This window comes from Neltuma alba, unplaced genomic scaffold (genome assembly GCF_004799145.2).
Source record: "Neltuma alba isolate B1F8T4 unplaced genomic scaffold, ASM479914v2 tig00011781_pilon, whole genome shotgun sequence".
NCBI lineage: Eukaryota > Viridiplantae > Streptophyta > Magnoliopsida > Fabales > Fabaceae > Neltuma > Neltuma alba.
The window spans coordinates 190,073-210,751 of record NW_021636404.1 but is presented as its reverse complement, the minus strand read 5'-3'; the positions used below and the strand labels follow the sequence as shown (position 1 = coordinate 210,751).

General features: G+C 36.9%; 1 protein-coding gene across 1 annotated transcript; it reads left to right on the top strand.

Moving 5' to 3' along the window:
• Positions 1 to 16,219: 16,219 nt before the first annotated feature.
• LOC114717901 (uncharacterized) lies at positions 16,220 to 19,604 on the top strand. The gene is made up of 5 exons (XM_028903125.1): positions 16,220 to 16,691; positions 16,807 to 16,957; positions 17,660 to 17,808; positions 18,146 to 18,575; positions 19,535 to 19,604. The coding sequence occupies exons 1-5, from the start codon at positions 16,220 to 16,222 to the stop codon at positions 19,602 to 19,604; spliced, it is 1,272 nt and encodes a 423-aa protein (XP_028758958.1).
• Positions 19,605 to 20,679: the final 1,075 nt, after the last annotated feature.

Here is a 20,679-nt window from a genome sequence, read left to right as displayed (position 1 = left end):
ACTAACTAATGCTCCTAACGGTTAGTAACCGTTTACAATCTTTAAAATATTTGAATTTATTTACAATTACACATCAACTTGCATCTGTTTCCCATGTATCACAGCACCGAATACATATATGTCAAGCATTTAAGACCCTCATTTAACATCAAGAACCAACCAAACAACAACTCATGTCTAATTTCAAGCTTCAACACGTCACCTTGGCTTTGTAACACATACTGATATTAATCAACAAGGAGTTTTTCAACTTCTGACCTCTAAGCATTTAATTTAACATGGGCCCCATGACATATAAGGTAACAATTCACTATTTGACAGTGTCATTCATCAACTTGTGCAAAAATATTTCATAATAATAATATTCAATTTCAGCAACTAGAAACAAGAACAAGCAAGTCCATTACACGCATTCTTATACACCACCTTGTATTCACTTGCTTTACCCATATTTTTACAAGTTCGTAATTAACTTTTAACCATCAAAATGCTTCAAATAGCAGCACTATATAACCTGAAACAAGAAGGGGAACGAATAGGCCTGATTTCTTCATTCTACTTCATCAATTTAACCCAATAAAGCCTTGAGATACTTAATGCATTTCTTCCAAGACCCTTGTCAATCTTCTTCGTTATTTAATTGTTTCTAGATTAGAAATATCGTTTAATGATCAAATCATCATATTAATGTGTCCACACACCATCAAACCATTTGGAGCAGTTACTATACATCTAGAGGCATAAAACAATAGACTTCAATCAACTACCAAATTCAAAACATTGAGACAGCTATTTATTACAAGGGAGCATTAAACAGAACTCGTATATATACATACACAAGAACCGTCAATCTCATGGAAGTATATTCTATCCACTTCGACATTTCAATTCATTAAGCTCATTATCATACACATAAAGACTCTGATATATCAAAATTTTAATTATTTAGACATTCCCTAATTTCCCGACAATGCTCCAAATAATGTTACTCCCAATCTGAAATTATTTCCCAGATCCAAATAATGTTTAAATCATTATCTTAATGCTTAAATTAGTTATTCCCGCTAGGCAATTTTATCTCTCTTACACTGTCATTTGGACATAACATCAGTCCCATCTCTAACAATATGAGTATCTTCATAAGTTTCATAGCAGCATACGTATATATGCTACTAAAACAATGGAAGAAAAGTATCATTAGTTTTAATTCATCAACTAATTCGGTCATTTTGACAGCATCACTTATAAATCTGAATTTCCATCTTTATGAATATCACTTCAGCTATCATTTTAATGCCTCCAAGAATAACTTAACCATCTAAAATGGTGGTTTAGCATTTAAAGTCACTGAACTGTAGCCTGTATATTGCAGCTTCAAGGGCCCAATTAAGTAAGCCACAGCGTCACATAATCGTATACAATACCAGTTTTCTTTTTCTGAGATTGCTTTCCAGCTTTTAAATAAAAATCAGCATTCCAACACTTACAACACAAATTTAACCATTTAAAAAAACACTTGCTAAACGTTGAAGAATAGCAAACAGCAAGTCCTTAATAATTTCCCATCTTCAAAACTTTAATTCATCAGTCACTATCCAACCACACACATACGGGTAAAAATATGTACATTCATACATCAGATTTATGAATCTTGCTTCTTTCAACTTTTCCTATTAGAACACAAAGCTACACCACAAAGAACACAAACCGGTTTCAGAGGTCATCAATCAGACACAGTAATCAACATGCAGCCATACGTTAGGCATCAAAACAGCCGCAGGTCACTGATTTTATATCTGTTACTAAGCTATCGCTTTTCCCTAGCACTAAATTCACAGAACCCGTTGCCATACCCACGAAAACAGAGAGTAGGAGTTCATAAATCATCTTCATTCTCAACATAATCAATCACATAACCCTCATTTATGTATCTATTAATCAGCTATTCAAGATTCATTCGCGACAAACCAAATTTCAAACAGTACCTACTCTTAATTTAATCAGATATCCTATCTATTATCTTGCTTCAACTTTAATCGTCTCTCCCCCTTAAATCAATACCCAATCGAAGAAATGGAAGATAGAGGAAGAATCAGGAGGCTCACCTTGGTTCAATGGCCAACTTGCAAGTGGCTTGAGTCCTTCCCGATTGCCTTGTCTTCCTCCCCGATCTCCGGTTCCTCTTGCTCTCTCAACCTCTCTCGAGCTCTCTTGCTCTGTTTCCCCCCAGTCCCATTCGGTCTCCCTCTATATACTGCCACTAGGCTTCTTGGACACGAATCGTATCAAGGAGGAGTGAATCGTGCTACACAAGCTAAGGGCAGAAGGGAGAGGTGGCACAAAGGTAGGGAGGAAATGGGAAGGGGGGTCGAAGAGGAAGAGTGCTGGGGGTGAGGACGCGAGGTAGTCGCGTGATAATGAGAAGGGAGGGGACGCATACGGTTGGGGGTTAAAAAAAAAATACAGTTATAAGTTAATTTTTATCTCAACTCTGTCATTTCCTAAATTTTTACCTTTTATCTTAGATAATTTTAAAAAAAATAATACTCCTCCGGTCTTAATTATAAAACCCAATTGACTTATTTGATAAAATTAAGGAAGTAAGTTAAGTTGGTTATTTATAATAAATAAGTGTTGTCATTCCTAAAATATCCTTGCTAATTAAATATATTAGCTAAAACTATCATTATTAGAAGGATTATCTTGGAAAAAAATACATAAATATAATAGACAAAATGGATTGGGGTCTTATAATTAGGACCAAATAAAAAGTCAAATGGGGTCTTATAATAAGGACCGGAGGAGTATTTAGCAACTTATAAGAGTTTTGTTTCTTATTTTACTTTGTTAGGTTATAAAATAACTTTTCTAAAATTTTTGAGCTAAAAATTAACCTATAGCTATTTCTCTTGAATTTCTCAAAAAAATAGCTGTTAATTTAGAAAATTAAATTTTAAATTATCTCTCCTTTTTTATTCTTTTGATAAACACATTTATCTCCCAAAGTAATTATTTATGAGTTATTTTGGACCACTATAAATTTTTAATACTTATTCCTTCTTCATTTTTCTATATTTCCTACTCAATAATAAGCTTCTATAGAATAATTATTTCCAGAGACCTTAACTAAATATTTATGCCTCTCAAACATCTTATAAATTTCTAATTTCAAAATTTGGGATATTACGCTTCATGCGTTCTGTATATTTATAGCCTATTCGTTTATTCCAAGCGCGTTCGTATGGTTTAAGATATGTTACCAAAAAGAAAAAGAGCCAAAAATCAAGAAGAAGACAAACTTGAAAAAAACACGTACAGAATTAAATAATCGCTAAGTGCGCTACATCTAAGCAAATACTAATATACAGCCTTGAACACAGCACCCATGTCTAAATCTTGTACCTCTCTCTCCTCATCGCTGTAATCTCCAGTTCTTGCAGTTTGAGAAATTTAAAATATGCATTTCAGCTAAAGAAACAAGACTGATTGCCCTTGCCAAGGTGGCAATGGCTTGTTGCTTCTTGTCTTTCAGCTAGCTCTCACACCTCACTAACTCTTTGCACATTCTATATTTATAGGCTCGCTTTTCGTTTATTCCTTGCGTGTTCGTATGGTCTCAGATAATAACGGGTACCAAGAAAAGGATCGTGATTATGTGTTACCGAAAAGAAAAAGAAAACAAACTTGACCTTTTCTTTCAAAAAAGGCACACATTAAAAAAGATAGTGCTGTAGGGGAACAACTCTATTGTCTTACGTACCATGTGGTATCTTCTTTCGTAGTTGCCTCACAGTTCACCTGCTCCTGACGCATTGTATATTTATAGCTATTGTCGTATTATTTCTTATGGTTTAAATTATTTAATACTATTCACTCATGTAAGAAAATGGGCCAGTCCACCCTTGGTGGATTGGATCCAAGCCCATTTATCATTTGGGACTCTAGTGTAAATAGCAAAACTCTTGGGTCTTTAACTGTAATTTTTGCCATTTTATATGATTAGCAAAAAAGGAGGGAACGATTGCAGGTGGGAGGAGACGGTTTTTTATTTGAAAAAAGGGAGAGTTAAGAAACGGTTTTATCCGGAGAAAAAGAGCCAGAACGTGAGATCCTTTTTCATGCTCCAGACTCCCTTCTCCTCTCTTAGTTCACTCTTCCTCATCTTCCCTTACTCCAGTGTATTTGCTGTGTCTCCCAAATCCGACTCCGTCACCGTGATCGGATCTCCGCGTGGCAACCTGACTTTATTGCAGACTCCAGGTATGTCCGAAAACCTTCATTGGTATCAGAGCTCAGGTTTATATTTTTTCTTTTCTTCTTCCGCTGCCCGAGTTCTTCTGCGTATTCGTTTTTACAGTTTGGCATTTCAGTACACCTTAAGTGATTTGCTTCAATATATTATGCAAATCCTCCATTTTACTTCCAATATGATAGTTTTTGTGTCTTATATTTATGTTTAGACATATTAGATTGCTTCTTTGCCTCTGTAAAAATCGTTTTATACAGTATATTTTTTTTTGGCCATACGCTTGTTCGTTTTTGGGTTGCTTAAAATCAAGTTTTTAGGCTTCAAAATTTATCCCATTGCGTAGAGCTCGAAAAAATGAAGAAAATGACATAAAGTACACTAAAAACGGACACCGGACGGCGGAGATACGGAGGAGAGAAGAAATCGGGTCCGACGAGTCCGTCGGACCCGACCCGGTTGCAGAAGCCGGGTCAAGTTGACCCGGCTGGAGGTTGAAGATAACCTCCAGGGCCAAAACAGCGTCGTTTTGGCCTTCCTTAAAAAAAAAAAAAACAGCCCCACTAAAAAAAAAAAATTTAAGGCCCAGAAATTCCAAAAAAAAAACAAGTTTTTTTTTGGTTGGGGGCAGATATGGGCCGAGCCCAAACAGCAAAAAAAAAAAACCATTTTAGTGCCAAAAAAAATGGAGCAGAATTGCCATGTGGCGCGTGCCGCCACGTGGCGTGCCATCTGGACACGTAGGGCCCACCATCTGACAGGTCGTGGCGCGTGGACGCCGCCGGTTCGGCGCGTGTCACCGGCGGCGAGCTGCAGGGAGGCGCGTGTATTACATGCGCCGACTATGCGAGTGGGAAAATATTTTTTTCCAGTTTTCGCTAATTTTTCCTTCTAGGGGCGCGTGTAGGCGCGTGGGAAGTCCGTTTGAGGTGCGGTTTGTCTCTAAAAATCCCTAAAATCAAGATCTTCATTTTGATATGTAATTTGATAATTTTGGAGATAATTAAGGATCTATTTGTGAGTATTTTCAGTGTATTTTCTGGTATTTTTCATGCGGAAATAAATTCCAGAATATTCAAAATAATTTAAATTATTTTGTTCTAGGTGAAAATGAAGCAAGAGGCTTCTAGTAGCACTAAAAATATCCAAGATGATTCATTGGAATACTTATACATTGATAATGCAGTTCCAGAACATGAACCAGAGGATGAGGATCCTGAAGAGGACCCTGAAGAGGTTCCTCAAGAAATCCCGGAGGAGTTAATGGATTCTGGACCTGAGTCAGAATCTTTATTTCCCACTAAACCCCTCCGTACCGAACCTCATTTGGTCTGTAATGATTCACTAGATCTTCCCAATAAAACCGAAGTAGAGGAAGGCGAAGAGGTGGATCAACCTTGTACCCCTGCTTTAGCTATGAGAATAGCTGAAAGAGATGCAGCTAAATTAACAAACATAAAAGGCATCAATGGCGTGCTCGCTAGCTACGTCCATTACATGACGGATAAAAAGAATACTGAATTCTTCCTTAGAGTCATAATGGAGTACATAAGAGCAATAAGAGTTAGAGGCGGATCTAAAGGCAAACCCATAAGAAAGTCTTACTGGATTTGGGCCATAAAGCTAGTGTCCTCCTTTATGAACAAAACGCGCAAACTTAGAAGCCTAAGAAAAGCAATGCTTGATTATATTTATGTTCATATCAAATGATGTAACATTTGTATTCGCCATGAATTTGTGATTTCATGCATTGTGAATAGACTAAGTATGTTATTTCATTTAATGAAATTACTTGAATTATTGTTGTATGATTATTTATGAATATCATATGTATGCCTTTTATAAGTGGGAGCTTTTAGAAGATGAGACTTCTAAAGGTTACAATCTTTGAAGTGCTTATATAGTATTCTTGATAGAATATAATGATAATTACTAGTATCTGTGTGATGGGAGGTACAAACGTATTCTCCTGATCATAGATCTCGTAATTTCATTATTTACTGATCGAGGATAATATAGGCACATTACATTGTATACTTCATTGTGCTATATAACTGAAATGTTCTTTGGTTCGGTTCTCTTCAAAGAGAACATAGATTAATGTGGGATAGATTTGTCACAGAACTAAGAATGGCAACCAAGAACATAATTGCTGAATTGAACAAAGGGGAAAAGCTTAACGGGGACAACTGGGATATTTGGCACCGAAAGGTCCAGTATATCCTAGAAGAACAGGATGCGATAGAGCCTCTCACCACTGCTATGGTTGAACCTGAAGCTGGCAACACGACCCAGCACAGGAGAGACCAAGAGGCATATCTAACCTGGAAAAAGAAGAATAGCATAGCAAGAATCACGCTTTTGAGCTCCATGGCTGATGACCTAATGTGTGAGTTTGAGTCGCACAAAACTGCACAGGCCATGTGGATAGCATTGAAGGATAAGTTTGGCGGAGTCTCTACGACCAAGCTTAGAAGGTTGACGATTAAGTTTGATACCTATAAGCTCAAGCCAAACAATCCTATGAAGCAACATCTAAGAGAGATGGCCAATATGATCCGGGAACTGAAGGAAGCTAGACATAACCTGTCTGATGAGCAGCAAGTGCAGGCTGTCATCAGGTCACTCCCTGCAAGTTGGGAGCACATGAAAGTCAACCTAACCCACAATGAAAACATCATCACTTTTAATGATGTAGCTAAGCATCTGGAGCTGGAAGATGAACGTCTAGAGGCTTACAAGAGCTTTGGACAGACTTATTTAACTGAGGATGCTGGTACTTCCCAATCTAAACCCAAATTCTAAAAGGGCAAGAAGCCCCAAAAGAAAGGGAAGAAGGGCGGTCCTCAATTTAAAAAGGGCAAGAAACAATTTAAGAAGAAGGGAAAGAAAGGCGGGAAGAAGAAGCTAGACCTGAAGAAAGTCAAATGCTTCGCCTGCCAACAAATGGGCCATTTCGCACGTGACTGTTCCAAACAGGCTGAAAGCGAAAAGGTATTAGTGAATTATGTGAATTCACATGTTTCATATGTTTCTAGTACTGTTTTTCTAACAGAACCTGTTTCTTCTTCTTGGATTATAGACTCAGGCTCCACAGACCACGTAAGCAGGGATCGGGGATCCTTCGTGGAATACCGTCGATTGCCGTATCAAAGCAAGTGGCTTTACATTGGGAACAATGCGAGAATCGAGGTTCGAGGCATTGGCACCTGCAAGCTTGCTTTGCGTGGTGGAAAGACCTTGATACTCCATGATGTGCTTCATGCTCCCGACATCCGACGGAATTTAATTTATGTTATTTGCTTAGTAGACTTTGGGTTTAATGTTTATTTTCATGATAAAGTTGCAGACATTTCCTTCAACTCTGAATTTTATGGTTCAGCATTCAGATTCCAGAAATTTTTTGTTATGGATCTTGCTTTTGGTTTTAACGCTCATGATTGTTTTGCTATTTCTTCAAGCAATCCTGATATGAATATCTAGCATGCTAGACTAGGACATATTAATCAAAATAGAATGATTAAACTAGCAAAAGAAGGAGTGTTGGGTACAATCCCTAACATGGAAATGTCCTTATGTAAAAATTGTCTAGCTGGTAAGGCAACTAGAAAACCTTTCGGTAAGGGAACAAGAGCTGAAAATCCATTGCAATTAATCCATTCTGATATCTGTGGTCCGATGAGTGTGAGGGCGAGACACAGAGCTTGGTATTTTATTACCTTTATTGACGATTTTTCACGATATGGTCATGTCTATTTGATCTCGCATAAGTCTGAAGCTCTTGAATGCTTTAGACGATACATAAATGAGGTAGAGAATCAAATGGACAGTAAAATTAAAGCATTACGTACTGATCGAGGTCGTGAATATTTATTTGATCAATTTAAACAGCTCTGTGAAGAAAAAGGGATAATTAGACAACTGATTATCCCTGGCACTCCACAACAGAATTGAGTGGCTGAGAGGAGGAATAGAACTCTTCTAGACATGGTTAGGTCTATGATGGCTCAAACAAACCTACCAATTTCATATTGGGGTGATGCTTTATTAACGGCAACCTTCATACTTAACCGTGTGCCCTCAAAATCAGTCGCTTCCACACCCTATGAATTATGGACAAAACGCAAACCGGATCTGAGTGTCCTAAGACCTTGGGGGTTAGCGGCATATGTTCATGATGATTCCCACAAGCATGGGAAATTGGGTCCTAGAGGAAAGAAATGTATCTTTATAAGGTACTCTAAACAATCTAAAGGATATGTTTTTATAGGTGAAAACGAAGATGGAACAGTGACTAAAATGGAATCAAGAGATGCCACATTCATTGAGACTGAATTTCCTAAAAGAGGAGATGTTGACCGCACTGTATCTCTTTATGAGACACGGGAGCAAGTCAGTGCAGAACAAATTGACAGACCAGAATTGTCTAGGTGTGCCAATCTGAGTGGGAGCCAAGAAAGGTCAACACCAAGACCTGAACAAAGAAAGAAAGATAAGCAAATAGCTCCCGTTAGAAGGAGTAACAGGGAAATGAAGGGAATTGAAAGACGACGCACAGCGGAAAAACTTAAAATTTTAAAACTTTCAATCCCTTGCCCGGATCTACCGATCGCATTTAAGTCAGGTAGTAAGAGGCATTACCTTCGGTGTTCGATTTCCTGGTGACTTGATGATTCGGCCGTTCCGGATGCTTCTGCTTGCCTCCTTTGTCGTTCGAAGTCGACAACTCCAGTCGGCTTCCTCTACCGGTATCCACACGAGTAGCCCTCAACCTTGAACGACGTGCTAGCTTCTATGTCTGTCTAGGGTTTTCAGAGAATCCGTCCACTCTTATCTCTCTTAGGCCGTCTCTTATCTGTTGGTACTCTCACTCTTAAAACCCTAGCTCCTCATATCAAATATATAGGATGCTATAGGTTTAATGAATAATATTTAATTTCGAAATTAACTCTAAATTAATTCCGAAATTAATACAATATCAAATATTGTCTAATCAGATAAGAGAACAATTAAATAAATATGGTTTAAATTAAATCCGTCTCACAGATTTAATTCACCTATTTATTTAATAAAGAGATGACGGAATTAATTTATATATATTTAATTTATCCTTATAAATTAAATCTAACAATTAATATCTCTTATATTTATATAATATATATATACGAATTTATATATATATATATACACACACGTCCACCCTGTATTATTCATTGAATCTGGACATATCTTAGATTCAATGAATCTGGACATCATAACTCGTGTTGGGCTATTTTGTGTGCAACCCTGTAGGCCCATATGAAGTTGGTAGTGGGCCATTAACTATAATAACTCACAAGTCGTAAGCGGTCTCTAGCAAGACATCACGACTACCCAAATCATATGAGGATCGTTGAACGATGTAACCTTTCATACAACCATATCACGTCCCTTTTGTCACATGACATTTTGGTCATGGATGAGGCATGGAGAACGTCATCCTCCTATTCATGACCATTACTTTCTCGATCCCTGAGTAGTCTAAGTATAGAAACGGAACTACCTTTCCATTATAGTATGGCCATACATTTCTCAGACTCACTCATCGAGGGGCCCAGTAATGTCTCTCTACGAATGTGAGGGACAAATTCCATCTTGACCATTCACATTCCTCCGCATGAAAAAAACCACTAAGCCTGAACATAGTCTTTATGATCACTCGGTCAAAAGTGACTTTTGACTAGGTCAAAGCTAAGCGTTTCTCATGTATGAATCCATGATGATCTCAGGTCAAAGGGCACAGTGACATGGTTTGTATATGAGAGAAGCTTATGACTTAACCCATGCAGCTCTCTCATAGCGGGTCGGTCCAACACCTTGTACTCTTACATGTGCCTATGACTTTAATTTATATCTCTATATATCTTTAAAATCATACTGGTCTTATTTCATCTTTGCTCCCACATAGATGACCGACCAGGGATATTTAGGATAAACCATGAGTTATCCAAGGATAGTCATCACAGTAAACATGCAAATAATATGATAACGTAATTAATAAATTCATAAATTAACAATGTTCAAAACATAATGATTAGCCCCTAGGGCACAATTTCCAACAGGAAAGTGTTCCCAAAAGACGTTTTCAAATAGAAGGCGAATCTCTCTTAGTTACTCCAGAAGGGGATGATGAGCCCCATTCTGTACGAGAAGCCTTGTCAGGTCCTGTAAAAGATGAATGGATGAAAGCTATGGAAGAAGAAATGGACTCAATGAAAAAGAACCAAGTTTGGGTGTTAGTTGATCTTCCAAAAGGGCGTAAAGCCATTGGGAACAAGTGGGTTCTCAAAATTAAAAGAAAAGTGGATGAATCAATTGACAAATACAAGGCTCGATTAGTGGCAAAGGGGTACACACAACAGGAAGGAATAGATTATGAAGATACATTCTCACCTGTTGTGCGTTTCAATTCTATTAGACTCATTCTGGCAATAGTAAACAGTTTAGATTTAGAATTACATCAGATGGATGTAAAAACCGCATTTCTGAATGGTGATCTGGATAAAGAAATCTATATGGAACAACCATTAGGTTTCATTGAAAAAGGAAAAGAAAATAAAGTTTGTAAACTTAAAAGGTCCATTTATGGATTGAAACAATCATCCAGACAGTGGTATTTGAGGTTTCACAAAGCAATAACCTCATATGACTTCCATATGATAGAGGAAGACCACTGCGTCTACATAAAGCGGTTTGAGGGTAATTTTGTCATATTATCCTTATATGTAGACGATATACTATTAGCCGGAAATAGTCTAGATTTGGTGGTGGCTATTAAAGAATGGCTTTCATCGAATTTTGAAATGAAAGATATGGGTGAAGCAGAATACATACTTGGAGTTAAAATCCAAAGAAATCGTTCAAAACGAATCCTCTCTCTTTCACAAGAGAATTACATCAACAAGATTCTTGAGCGATTTAACATGAAAGACTGCAATCCCATGAGTACCCCTGTTGCTACTGGAGTGGCTTTGAGTTCTGACATGTGTCCCAAAACCAAATCTGATAAAAGAAAGATGGAAAGAGTTCCATATGCCAGTGCTGTTGGTAGTCTGATGTACGCAATGATGTGTACAAGACCAGACATCTATTATGCAGTGGGACTGGTGAGCAGATTCCAGTCTAACCCCGGTGAAAAGCATTGGAAAGCAGTGAAGAGGATCTTGAGATACTTAAAGGGCACTTCCAATTATGCATTGTGCTACGAACGAAGTGATCTGCGTCTTGTTGGGTACTCCGATGCTGATGTAGGCAGAGATGAAGAAGAATGAAGGTCAACTTCAGGTTATACCTTCTTGCTCAACAATGGCGCCATATATTGGAGTAGCAAGAAGCAAACGTGCATTGCCTTACATTCAATAGAAGCTGAGTTTGTGGCATGCACTGTAGCAGTGCAAGAGGCTTTATGGCTGAAGAGATTTATAGAACACCTGGGATTTGGAAACGAGAGTACCAATCCGGTGATGGTATACTGTGACAATACTGCAGCCATAGCCTATACCAAAGATCCTAAATATCACAGCAAAACCAAGCACATTGACATCAAGTATAATTTTGTTAGAGATTACATAGCACAAAAGATTGTTACTGTACAATATATTTCAACTAAATGTATGGTAGCAGATCCTTTGACAAAGCCAATAGGCGAAAAAGTTTTTAAAGAACATGTACAAGCCCTTGGCATACATAAAGTGTAATATGAATGCCTCATTAATGAAATTGTATTTCGTTATCACTTTATGTGTCTGTCCGAAAGTATACAATGTCTAGTATGTCGTACAGGTTAAAAAGGTTGGCTCTCTCACACGGGCAACTGCCTTTGACACTCAGGTGGAGTGAACAAAGATGAGACATTTGTGTTCACCAGTAAAGCAGCAATGAATGCTGATATGGTAGAGAAGAAACACAAACCTTATGTCGCCTTGACTAAAGTGTAGCAAGTCAAGATGAGATCCACGTTAATAAAGCTGGATCGAAGTTTGGAATCCCACTTCCATAATACCTGTAGCCAGACAACAAACTCTTCAACGTCGACGTCATAACAATGAGCAGAGTTGAAGAATTTGGGTTTAGATACTAAGTGTGTCTGGACCTAAGTCTGTACAGTGTTAATAATAAATATAAATCGACATACGCTCTTATAGTAAAAGAGTAACACCGTAGCATGTGTTTCATACCACATGTGCTGAGAGAACCGCAAAAGGGAAGCAAGTGAAAGATCCCTGCTTCATTGCTGTGTGAGTCCCAGGGAGGAATTATCCTCCTATTGGTGTCCTTTGACTTTGACAATATCATGAAGATATGTTTCAGTGACTGCTACTTTGGCATATGTCCTATGGTCATGATTGATGCGATCTAAGGTAGTATGCTAAGAAAGCGACTGATTCATTTCAAAGTGATATTTGGGCGAAAGGAAGATTGACTATGATATACACACCTATGCTAGTGTCTGTGACATGTCCCTTATGACATTTTGTGGTCATAAGTGTGGATACTAGACATAAGAGAAAGGTAATCTGAGTTAACCATTGACTCGAGAGGGATTAGATTTACCGTGGAAAAGTGTATATAAGTAAATCTAGGACATCTGAGGCATAATTTTAAAATTCAGGCTACACAAAGGAGAGGGTGACTTGTGCTGATCCTTTAAAAGGGATTTCTAGTACAAGGACCCAAGCGAAGACGTCATGCCCACGCGGTCACGGCAAAGCACTAAGTATGAAATTGAGGGAAGGTGAAGAGACTAGACCCGCGACATCTAATCCACCAAGTGTGAGTGGGAGATGTAAGAAAATGGGCCAGTCCACCCTTAGTGGATTGGACCCAAGCCCATTTATCATTTGGGACTCTAGTGTAAATAACAAAACTCTTGGGTCTTTAACTGTAATTTTTGCCATTTTATATGATTAGCAAAAAAGGAGGGAATGATTGCAGGTGGGAGGAGACGGTTTTTTATTTGAAAAAGGGGGGAGTTAAGAAACGGTTTTATCCGGAGAAAAAGGGCCAAAACGTGAGATCCTTTTTCGTGCTCCAGACTCCCTTCTCCTTTCTTAGTTCACTCTTCCTCATCTTCCCTTACTCCAGTGTGTTTGCTGTGTCTCCCAAATCCGACTCCGTCACCGTGATCGGATCTCCGCGTGGCAACCTGACTTTATTGCAGACTCCAGGTATGCCCGAAAACCTTCAACTCAGTTTTTAATGTAAAAGCTACTTAACTACTAATTTGAATATACTAAGAAAATTAGATATTAATTAATGATTACAAATTGATCTGACATGATTCTTTTTAAAATACACATGTATAGCAAATGTCTTGTATCTATTTGAATTTGATTGGTAATACTGCTGATGGCCCAGTATTAATCAATTAAGTTAGTTTGAAAAAAAAAAATGTGAGAGATAAAGCTTAGAATCATATATTTAGGATTAAAATCAAACTTTAATTGATTAGCTTCTACACCTTAGATGAGAGCATTTAAAATCTAAATGCCTTTTACACAAGAGAGTATTATATGATTGGGGACTCGGGTCTATTCTTTCCCTGGAGGAATGAAAGCACCATATGCTTTTTAAGTTCCTTTAAATTGAATGGAATAGATCTGAAGCAGACAAGAAGCAAGGAACGGTTGTTTTAAAAAACAAAAAACAAAAGAAAAGGAAAACAACAAGAAGAAGGGAATGGAAACAAAAGCCAAAGATATTTACGAAATGGGGGAACGTTTGACGTGGCACAATCTGGAACGTTGGTGAAGCAAATGGCTTGGATTTGAATTGAAGATCATCAATTCACTAAAATGTCGCATATCTTCTAGAGAAAATCTTACATACAGAACCTGAAAATTGTTAAATATCAAGTCAGAATTGTTTCCTATACTTTACTAGTTTTTGCTACACTTGATTTGTAAATAACAACACAAGAGAGAGAGATCGAGCGATTCGCTCTGACCTTTCAGCTTCTCATATTCCACAATAAGATGCACCAAACTCCCTTTATCCTTTGGAATTGCGTGCAAGGTAAAACTCAGGGACTTGAAATCCTTGAGGATATCTCCCTCCACAACTCTAAAAGTGATCAGATTCTAAAAGTGCATCCACGGCTTCAATCACCAGCTTAGCCACAGCTTTTTCCTTCTGCACAATAATTAAATACACCAACCAGAGAAAGAGAGAAACGTTGATTAACTGAATTAATTGTTTATGTGAGAGAGAGAGAGAGAGAGAGAGAGGAAGAGGGGTAGTTGAGAAGTTAATTTATTATAGTTTTATAGTTTGGGAAATGATCAATACTATCAATATTTAATTATTTATAGTATTATTCAAAAATAAACTTCTCCGTCATGTTTGACTGTTTATTTATAGTACATACGTTGATAACCTTTGTGATAAGAAAATGTCGTTGATGCCTACTAATTAATGGTTGAAACAATAAAAAGTTTACGTTATTTTAAGTCATGCGTATTGAAATCGTAGCGAACCAGGGCATATACTCAGCTTAATTAGCCCAAATCCAAACAGGCATAAACAGTGAAACATGATGGAGAGGTTTAGAACTCTGGTGCAAAAATTACTGAAAGCAGAGATTTGCAGAGGATGATATGGCGCATTTTAGTGAATTGATGATTATCAATTCAAATCCAAGCGGTTTGCTTCACCAACGCTCCAGATTGTGCCACGTCAAGCATTCCGCAATTCGTAACCACTTTTGTGCCTCTTTTTTTTTTTTTTCCCCATTCCTTGCTTCCTGTCTGCTTGAGACCTATTGCTTTCAATTTAAAGGAACTTAAAGCATATGGTGTGCTGTACTTGAACTTTCGAGTTTTTTTTTCTTTTTCTTGTTGGTGACATCACGATCCTTTACTTAGTCCCCAGTTATCTATCAAATATCTTGAGCAATACGTTCACGTAGGGTATAAACGAAAAGGCTATAAATACAGAATGTGTGCAGAGCTAGCGAAGTGCTAGCGAGCTGATTGAAAAAGAAGTAACAAGCCATATATAGCCACAACAAATTCTTATGGAGCAAGCAACAACTGGTAAGCGCAATTAATATATTTGTTTATTTCGCCGAAATGTGTATTTTAATTTCTCAAACTGTAAGAGTTCGTGATTACAGTGATGAGGAGAGAGGAACAAGATTTAGATACGGGTGCGTATTGTGTTCAAGGCTATATTATTTCTTTAGATGTAGCGGAGTGAATGAATATTCAATTCTGTACGCTCAGATATAAAAATGCATATGATTTGTGGGTTGATATATGTTTGTGTATCTAAAGTAAAAGCTACTTGACTAATTTGAGTAGATTAATAGTCCGTTTGATAGGATAAAAATGGAGAGAAGAGAAGGGGAGAAAAAATTTTAATGAACTCGATTTAAAAAATTGAAAGAGGGGGTCAAAAACTTTAAAACTCTTATTTTATGTTTTTTCTTTATCAAAATTTTATAACCCCACCTCTCCAATTTTTAAAATCAAACTCATTAAAATTTTTCCTCACCTCCCCTCCCTTCCAATTCCCTCATACCAAACATAGGGTAAGAAAATTGGTTAAGTTAGTTATTTGTAATAAATAGGTATTATCTTTCTTAAAATATCCTTACTAATAATTATGTATATTAGCTAGAATTGTTACTTGAAAAGACATTTAACCTGTGCAACTAATACAAGGACTATCTTAGGAAAAATAGATAAATATAAAAGACAAAGTAAGTTAAAGTCTTGTACTAAGTTGAACATCAAACTAGCTAAGTATCGAAGGTCATATATTATCCCTCACTGATCGGCATTTTGGAAGTGGATTGAGCGAGGGATAGGGAATATTACTACATGATTCCCACTTTCAATATCATTCTCATTGGATTTATCTATATACTATATCCGTTCTCTTAATTAATATAATGCGTGTGTTTTGGTGATTACAGCAGTAGATGAATTAGAGATGGGCATTGTGTACAAGGCCATATCTGAGAACAACTGGTCGGCCGTGAAAGCATTCATTGATCGCCATCCTCAGGTACTGAACGTAGATTTTGCAACTTCAATGGGCGGAACACCTCTTCATGTGGCAGCAAAGTTTGGGCATCTACGCATAGTAGAGGAGCTGGTGGCATTAGTTGCACAGGAATATCTTGTAATACGCGATGCTTCTGGTTTTACTCCTCTTGCCATAGCTGCATCGCATGGCGGCGCCATCCCAGTTGCAAGATGCTTGGTCAACAAAAATAGCATTGCACTCACAATTCCAGCTCAAGGGAATTGGACCATTCCTGTTTCCTTGGCTTTTATTTCTGGCCACAAGCTAATGGGACGTTATCTCTATTCTGTCACTCAACTATTGCAAGTCTTCAGACCAGAAAACGGCCAAGTGGGTCCTACGTTCCTCCATATCTGTTTGAGAATTGGACAATATGGTAATATATATATAATGTTATACACAAATTAAAGCATTATAATATTTGTTTCATTTTCATTTTCATTTTGGCATTGCGTCTCATCATACTATATGATTTTGATACATAATAACAGATATTGCCTTGCATTTGCTCCAACGATGCACGGAGCTGCTTTTTGCTGCTGACTCATACGGGGTCCCAACAATTGAGCGTATTGCATTCTATGTTCCTGAATATTCTCTTAACAAAAGTCAACTTCCTCTGGAAGCGATGGGCCTATCGCTGTTAGTACATGTTAATTACTTTTCACTCCCTGTTTTCCCCTAGCTACAATTCTCTATATATTGTTCGCTCCTTTTAATTATTCACTAACCAAAATGGTGAATTGTGATGATATTAATCCATATTTGGTTATTCACACACACACACACACACTCTCATTCCTAATCCGTCCTAATTGAATATCGAACGCCTTTCACAACTAGTGCTGTCTTCTTATAATTCATTGTTACTACTGTTAGCATAAAAACAGTATCTATTATAACTACACTACACGTCCAATAACGTAAGATAATTTCTACCCAAGGCTATTTGGTCTAGCGGAAAGTAAGTAGGCGAACTGAATTCAAATCACACCCTCTTTTAAAAAAAAAACATACACACACACACACACACACACAAACGCACGTTGGGAGAGGCATTCTTTTCGTGAAGCATCAGTTCAGATCAGTTGGTTAGTCTGGGGGGAAAAAAACTTAAGATACATTCAAAAAAAATTTCATGGTCCATTATAAGGCTCTTTAAAAATTTGGTGAAACTTTTTTGACGTATTTCCAAAAATAATGCTGGCAAAAATTTTTCCAAAAATACTATTTATGTATTGTCGCCTGATTTGACTTTGCATTTGATAGAAAACAATCCCTCAATTTATTAGGAGGTGGCGGTACTTAATTAATACTCTTTATGTAATTTACTTGTACTTCTAGTTATTTATTGCATTATTATTTGAAGAAGCTTATGTTTTCCCATTTCTTTGATCACTTTTGGGTGGAAGATATTAAAACACCATCAACCACAATGACTGGGCATTTCTGCATAGATATTCAAGAAGGCGAGAGCAACCAAGCTGGTCAAGGTACAATATTTCCTCTCACTTTAGAAGATGAAATCAATTAATATTATATAACTATTATTATAGAACATGGTAGATTATAATTTGTAAAGTTTTTCATTTAATTTATCACACATAAAATCAGGTATACCATTAATCTTCATAAGCTTAATTTGTGAATGTTGAGAGGTCTCAACCTAAATTTACGCATAAGTTACTCAGTGTCTGCGTTTAAATAAGTTTAACCTAGCTTTGACCCAAGAGAAGAGATAGACTTGTATATGCACACAAACAAACCATCTGTGTCTTTGAGTTCTCATCATTAAAACATGAAGCTGTGTTTGAGTTACCAATGGTGCAGGAATAATGAAGGAAATATACGAGATGAAGCTGCAGTATGCACAAGCAGCTGAAATTCTAAAACTAGTTTGTGAGAATCTGATGTTTTTGAATGAAGCGAAGAGGCGTATTAATGGAGGAGCAATGATTGAAGCAGCAAAAGCAGCGGAGTTTTTGTTGAGAGTGACGAAGGCAAACCCAAAATTAATCTCGCAAGTCACTTTTGGTCACTCAACATACTTGGCCTTTTTCTTCGTGGCTGTCGAATGTCGTAAAGCTAAGATTTTCAACCTCCTCCGAAGTTTTTGTTTTAAGAACATGGCGGCAGCAATGATAGCAAATGACACAAAAAATCACTTGCTGCCCGCGGAAGCCTTGTTGGCTCCTTCTTCCTACCTTAACCGCATCTCTGGTGCCGCCTTACAAATGCAAAGAGAAGTGCAATGTTTAAGGTTAGAAATGAAATTTATTGCTTTTCTGCGCATGCCCGGAAGACATTAATAACTCATATTAACACCTACACTAGATTTTCTTCTAACATAAAATCACGCAATTCCAGCCTATTTGTGATGTGGTCTGCTCGCCTTATCTAATGGTTACCGAAATACGAGATACTCTTATTAATATACGACTAATTGGAGAGTTGATGTAGGTCTTACATAAGACTTATTTTACATGTTTATCAATTTTTTCAAACTAATCCTATTAATATTTTCCCAACAATAATCGAGTAGGGGAGAAAATGGGGGGAACTAAGAAAGATGCTTAGGGTGTTTTAGAAAAGATATATCATATCAACTAATTTAACTAACATTCTTAATCTACTCAATTTAGTTAATTAGGTCTTATATTAAGGATTAGAGGAGTAAAATTCAACGGGAAATGGAAAGAAGATTTGTGGGATGGAGTGTTTCATCTGCTAATAATTAGGATTCATTGCATGGTGTGATATTAAAAAATGAAATTGACTAATGAAGGAAATGTTTTTCTTTGAGGATTTTTTTTCCATGCGCGGACACATCTCTTGAGACTCGCTGATTGTGAACTAGCGAGAAAAGTAAATTGATTTTATGTCATAGCTTAATTGTTTGTATACACATAGAATGAAAGAATAACAATGAGTTATCCTATATGCATCAAATGTTTTAATATACAATTAATCAGAACTTCTATTTTGCTACTTTGTGTATTTTATTTATTGTTTATTTATTTATTTTCTCTAAACATAGGCTGTAGAGAGTGTGGTCGATCCTAGACAAAGGCTACTTGTAAATGACAAGGAGCTAAGGCCTCTCAATTTTTCAAAGAAAACCACAAGGGGTTGAGGGTTGAATGAGAAAAATGGATGAAGGAAACAGCATCTTCTTGTTCAGTTGTTGGGGCTTAATTGTTACCATTGTGTTTGCTGTAGCTATGACAGTTCCCGGAGGGAACAATCAGGATTCAGGGTACCCAATGTTTATGAAGGAAAAGTTATTTAAAGTTTTCTTAATTTCAGATGCCTTTCCTTGTTTTCTTCCACTACTTCCGTGCTCACATTTTTAGGGATCCTAACACAACGCTATGCAGAAGAAGACTTCCTTTACTCACTACCTAGAAAATTGATAATAGTCCTCTCTACACTTTTTTTGTCTATTGCAACTATGATGATTGCCTTTTCAGCAACCATAATGAGCATGTTGCAATATAACTCATCACATTTATGGGTTATTCTTCCTGTTCCTATACTTGCTAGTGTTCCAGTAACCCTTTTTGTATTATTACAATTTCCTCTTCTTGTTGAAATATTTCTTCTACTTACGGTCCCGGGCTCTTCAAGAAGAAGGTGGAAAAGTGGCCATGAACTGTGTGTAATTCACATGTCTTACTATGTATGTATTATTTTCTATTGAAACAAAGTTTCACTCGTTTATCTTAGTGTGTAATAAATTACCAGCTGCTTTTATTTTTAGCCCAAATAACTTATTAGAACATTATTTCTAGTGATTATTGCTGCTATAATTGGAAAGAAAAATTTATTAGCTGGCATAATCAAGGCCATTGATGAGCGTCAACATGTAATTGCTGCATGCATTTTGAAGGATTATTTGAAAGAAAAATGTATTATGTGTAAGTCACATGTCTTGCTATATATGCATTATGCACATTTTGAAGATTTAGGTACGTGAAATAGCCTCTCCATTTCCCTCCCCCTCCCTCTCAAATGGGTATTGTGTTTAAATCCATATATGTGTGTGTGTGTGTGTGTGTGTGTGTGTGTGTGTGTATCATGGTAGAATGATACATTATTTGTTTAGATGTGGGGCACTTAATAATTACTTAATTCTCTACGTTCAGATAAAAAATGGTGGCCTAAAAGAAGACATAAAAAATTACTAATTAAAAATAATTTATCAATATAATTCCACCCTGATTGTGCTTACTTCACATCCTGGATTATCCCAAATAGACGGATGAATTATATTTTCGAGTATTATATCCAATCCGAAATAGAGACATGATTAATGTTTACTTTTTCTTTTTTCGTAAAAAATTAGCGCATACTTTACAAAAACC

Coding starts and splice junctions, on each gene's coding strand:
- LOC114717901 (XM_028903125.1), top strand. CDS start 16,220: ATGGGCATTGTGTACAAGGCCATATCTGAGAACAACTGGTCGGCCGTG. Junction 16,692..16,806: donor TTTGAGAATTGGACAATATG/GTAATATATATA, acceptor ACATAATAACAG/ATATTGCCTTGCATTTGCTC. Junction 17,809..18,145: donor GAGCAACCAAGCTGGTCAAG/GTACAATATTTC, acceptor CCAATGGTGCAG/GAATAATGAAGGAAATATAC.